Here is a 5,266-nt window from a genome sequence, read left to right on the forward strand (position 1 = left end):
GGACGTATTCAGGCGCTTGTTGATGCGGCTCGAGAACATGGTCTTCAATTCTAGTTTCAATCTTCTTGTCTTCTTATTCTTGTATCTTTTATGTTTGAATCCTTCCTTCTCCCAAGAAGTTGAAATATGCCCAAGTTGCATATATTTGTTAGTATTAAAATGATTGATCTAAGATTTATGCACTCTTTCTATAGTTAGATTGTATGTAATCGAAAATTAAATTGTATGAATTGAATATTTTAAAATGTATGAATTCATATTTTAAATCGTATGAATTGCTACTTTTATTCACAGATTTATGTATTATTATTTTCAGGTTTTTTAAAAATAAATACTGGATTTATGTATTTTTAAAAAAATTATTTTTTAATTTTTTACAAATTAGCGATGGATTAGCGAGGGAAAATCCGTCGCTGAAAGTGYTTGAATTTCCCTCGCAAATCCGTCGCTGAAAGTTTCCTCGCAAATCCGTCGCTGAAATTTCCCTCGCAAATCCGTCGCTGAAAGTTCCCTCGCAAATCCGTCGCTGAAAGTTCCCTCGCAAATCCGTCGCTGAAAGTACCCTCGCAAATCCGTCGCTGATCCGTCGCTGAAAGTGTCCGTCGCAAATCCGTCGCTGATTTCCGTTGCTGATCCGTCGCTGATAGCATTACCTACGACTGTTTGACCGACGGAGTATCAGCGATGGATCAGCGACGGAAAGCCCTTTCAGCGACGGAATTTTCCCTCGCTGATACTCTGCATTTTTGTAGTGATATATATATATATATATATATATATATATATATATATGTAGATGTGGTCATATGGTTCTTAAATTAACAAAAATAAATTAACAAAAATAATGAGATTTTTTGATTTTGTAACTCCTAATTAATGATATGCGAGTTACATAATTTTTTTACCTAAATACCCTTTTCCCCTTTGTTTACATATGTTTTTTTAAATTGTAAATTTAAAAATTTAATTTTGTATCATGATTAATCACAAACGTTTATTGTAAGAATCAATGGTCAAGATTGGTTAACAAAGGTAACACAATAATCTTGGTTAACATTTGAACCAACCCATATATATATATGTATGTAGAGAGAGAGAGGTGAGTTATTATCTAACTCTTTATATTTGTACAACCAATACAACTCAATCTCAACCGTCCATTTAATTTGATAAATATATGATTTTATAAAAGTTTTGATTATTTCCTAATATAAAACATTGATCATAATCAATGAATCATAGTCATTTTCATAAATATTTAAATCATATAAATGAACTCTCATCGTTTTTATAAATATCTCAATTGATTGAGTTCTACAAATGTAATGGGTTATATATATATCAATCAATATAAATCATACGTTTATAATCTGATACTTACTACATCATCTTATCCATATTGAGGTTACAAAATATACTTATTTAGAATCATATATGGTTGTCCATATATGAAACTCGATTGTCTACTAGCATGCAAGCTCAAATCCACAAAAGTTAAAAGGCCTAGACAAGTGAGCGAGAACCAGAATGTTGATGTCGAGAACGAGGTTCGTAAGGCGAAGCTGTAGGTTTGGCCTCACCGTCATACCACAAACAACCCACCCTCATCATCTGCTTGAACGCCCGATAAACAGCCCCAACCAGTTGTCTATATAATCGAACATATGCGAATATGAAAATAACCACCGGGAAGAATGAAACGCTGTACAACGTGATATCTGTCCATTTCCTCCCGCTGCTGATGGTCAAAATAAGCGTTGCAGCAAACGCCACCATCATCATTGCCACCGAAATGATCAGCAGCGTAAGTCCTAAATACAGCTTTTGGAAAAGAGATTTCTCGAAATCCTTAAAATGAAACGATGATGTGACGATATTGAGAAATATGATCACCGATGTTAAACTTGATGAGAGCGAGATTGCATCAGCTATGGTGAAGATGAGAAACAAAGGTTGGTTTTTAAGTACCGGATGGCCCGTTCTGGAATCTGGACCTCCTGGTACAGTATAGGCTGCAGCAAAGGCAACGGTGGCAATGAGCACAGCAACGATTGAGCAGTTTTTCGCAGTTTCACTCATCCATTCTTTGGCATCCGACCGAAGTTTATTATTGTTTTCGAAGAACACCTTTTCTGCTGTCTTCCCTTGCAAGTTCAGCCTCATGGTGTCATAGGCTGTGCAAGATTCTTTCACTCTCTACATAATACATGACAAAATGTCTTTTACATTCAAGAGTTAACAGCAAACAGAAATTCTTGCAACATAAAGGCTACGTTTATATGCTTTTGGACGTCTTAACAAGTTTTTTTACGACATTTTTAATGCAAAGTACCCCATGAGTTGGTTTATAGTATCCTATAAACCCATCTTTGTATAGGACACTTGTTTTTATACGACACTTTTTTTCAAAGTGTGTCCTATAAAATAGTTAATGCGACACTTTATATTAAAAAAAGATATAAAAATGAGCTAATTTTATGGTTGTCCAATATGAACCAAGTTTTTTTAGAAAGGGATAATTAACTAATTACCTCAAATAGAAGTGCATCCTCTTGGAGTACAATTGCAGGACCTTTTAGGTCTTCTGAAGGACTATCTACCTTTTCACCTACTAAATGGAGCAAGGTGTTCCCATAGTTGTCAATTCTTCTTTTCACTCTTTGCTTTTGAATCTTCATGTTGTCTACGAGATCAAGAATTTCAATACGTCGATGCAAGATCGCCAAACTTAAAAGGTTACGACCATCTTGATCGATATGCTCGATTGCCTGAGGGTACACTTTCAGTATTTCCGAGACGATCTCTTTACAACCATGGATGGTTGCTAATAACAGTGGAGTGTCAGGTTTACGTGCATCACCCAGTTCATTTTCAGCTTTGGACTTATTCCTTCCATATAAATGAACGGTCGATCTTACCCTCTTTATCCATGATTCAGTCGTTTCCCAAGACGTATCGGCTTTTACCAATAGCTTAACAAGCTTCATTGCCCATTCATATCGATGCTTTTCTTTTTGCATTCTTCGTAACCATGGTAACGATCTGCTCGTATCTTCGAAATCTGGACTGATTACTAGCACCAAAAGAGTCACACGATAGATGAGTTTTTATCGCTATAAATACTATAAGTGTCGATTATCAAATGAATATGCTTGTTTTTTTGGTAAAGAAGGCATTCACATATGAATTCCAAAAGCCAAATATATATTAGACTTATTTTTGGCACCTAAGAGAAGAATATAAAATCACCTCTCTCAATCCTTTTCCCAATGATAAACTCCTCACTCATCATAATTTTTTAATATACATTTATTTAATTCATATATTTTCCCTCTGGTAAAAAGCTGATGTGTGATGCAACGTATACGAATGAAAATTACAAATCATTACGTTGATTCTGTGAATATATGTGGATAACCTCTTACAGGATTAGTTGATTCGACGAATACCAAATCCTAAGCTTCAAAAGTCGAATTCACAAGAACTCAAAATTTGGGAAGAAAAAATCAAAGTCTGTCAAATTCAAGTGTGACCATCTAGTTTTCATAAGAAGCATAGAAGGCCCAAAACAAAACGCGCCTGAAAACGATTATGGGCCAAATAAAAAAAGCCCAACAAAAATGTCTAAAAATCATGCTTAAACAACGTTTTTGGGGTTCAAAAGTCTTTAAGGTAGCCCATCATGGGCCTCCAAGAACATATCAAAAGAGTCCTATCAACTTTTTGTAATACTTTCACGTAATAATTATTTGGTCATATAAAATAGTCTGTTATATCGCTTAGACATATCTGATGTCTAACTGTACTAGAACATTGGACATATTTAAAATCCAACAAAACTGATTTTTTATAGTGTTGTCGAAGGTTGATTGAAGGATAGAGATGAAACAGAAAGTTTCGAGATGGGCTAGGCTAATTGCATCCCGCTATATTGTTAAATGCACACCTATCTAATGATTTTCTTTTCATACACATTACTATCAAAACCCATTTTTTATATTTCTAATGTATGAGTCGACCTGATTTTGATATTAATGGGTGCAAATTATTTGTATTCCCAAGAGAATGATGGAGCTATAAATTGGGTAGAAGTGTAGTGTTAGCATCAATACTATTATACTGTTATACTATATATACCCTTGTATATCATGCGCATGAAGAAGCTTTTTGGACTAAATATTGGTGGACTGCATGAAAGAAGTTGAAGAGGTGTCATCTCATCTCCATCCTTCTCATGAATCAGATGTTCATGTTTCACTGCAATCTCATGAGCTATCCCTGCAAGCAAAACACATGCAAATTTATGTTAGAAAGATCACATATACATATACATATACATATACATATACATATACATATACATATACATATACATATACATATACATATACATATACATATACATACACATATACTTACAGTAGTTTCTACTAAGGATAGCTCTATGGAGAATGGTAGATTTATCATCCCTTTGAAGAAAAGTTTTCAATTCTGGTCCTTGAGTTGTTCTACAGACTTCACCATGAAGAAACTTGAAGATTTTCGTCTTCCCATTCACAGCCGCAGTGAACAAAGCCGTCTCTCCGAGTCTGTTGGTCATGCTGAGCAGCRTAGGAGCCCTGCGTAACATCTCGGCTGCAGCCGCAACGGTCTTGTTGCTGATCCCAGTCTCATGGAGCATGGTGTGTCCACCAGTATTTTGAAAAGTGAGCTTGTGGGAATCGCACATAGGCACCATATCAAGGAGGCGTAGGGCTAGATCATTGTTCTTGAGGTTCGTAGCTAAACTGAGGACTGTGTCATCATGAACTGTGGGTGTATGCAAAGGACCCTTTGGAATGATTGCACATATATCTATAACTTTGGCGTCCATTCCATATGTCACAGCTTCATACAGTTCTGAACTAAYCCTYAAGTCCTCAGCTTYCGTGAGAGCCATTAATATTGCAGGCAGAAGAAAGGGAGAGAGAGTTCAGATTTATAGACAAAAAAGATCACCTCTTTATCTCATTCTTGTTCCCTTCCTTTTTCTTCCTATTAAATTTTGAAATGCTTCTCATGCGGAAAGAAGGCAAGGTCCGGAAGTCTTACTTAGTAAGTGATGGTGAATACTCTTACCACGGTTAGCGCTTATCATGTTAATTGTTGCATATGATGTTGTTGGTGAACTAAAATCTTATCCAATAAGTAAGTGATAGTGTTGAATTTTACTGACAAGAATTTATCGAATAAGTGTTTGGTAAACGGCGCCAAAGCTAAGGGCTAA

The 5,266-nt window shown here is 35.6% G+C and overlaps 1 protein-coding gene across 1 annotated transcript; it reads right to left on the reverse strand.

Annotated features, from left to right (window-relative positions):
• Positions 1 to 1,458: 1,458 nt before the first annotated feature.
• LOC112522366 (ankyrin repeat-containing protein At5g02620-like) lies at positions 1,459 to 4,939 on the reverse strand. The gene is made up of 4 exons (XM_025131458.1): positions 4,420 to 4,939; positions 4,138 to 4,278; positions 2,532 to 3,073; positions 1,459 to 2,196 (listed from the first exon to the last, which is right to left on the reverse strand). Exons 1-4 carry the CDS (start codon positions 4,937 to 4,939, stop codon positions 1,504 to 1,506), a joined length of 1,896 nt encoding a protein of 631 aa, XP_024987226.1. The 3' UTR covers positions 1,459 to 1,503.
• Between the last annotated feature and the right edge of the window lie 327 nt (positions 4,940 to 5,266).

Source organism: Cynara cardunculus (assembly GCF_001531365.2).
Source record: "Cynara cardunculus var. scolymus isolate 2C chromosome LG 12, CcrdV1, whole genome shotgun sequence".
Classification (NCBI taxonomy): domain Eukaryota; kingdom Viridiplantae; phylum Streptophyta; class Magnoliopsida; order Asterales; family Asteraceae; genus Cynara; species Cynara cardunculus.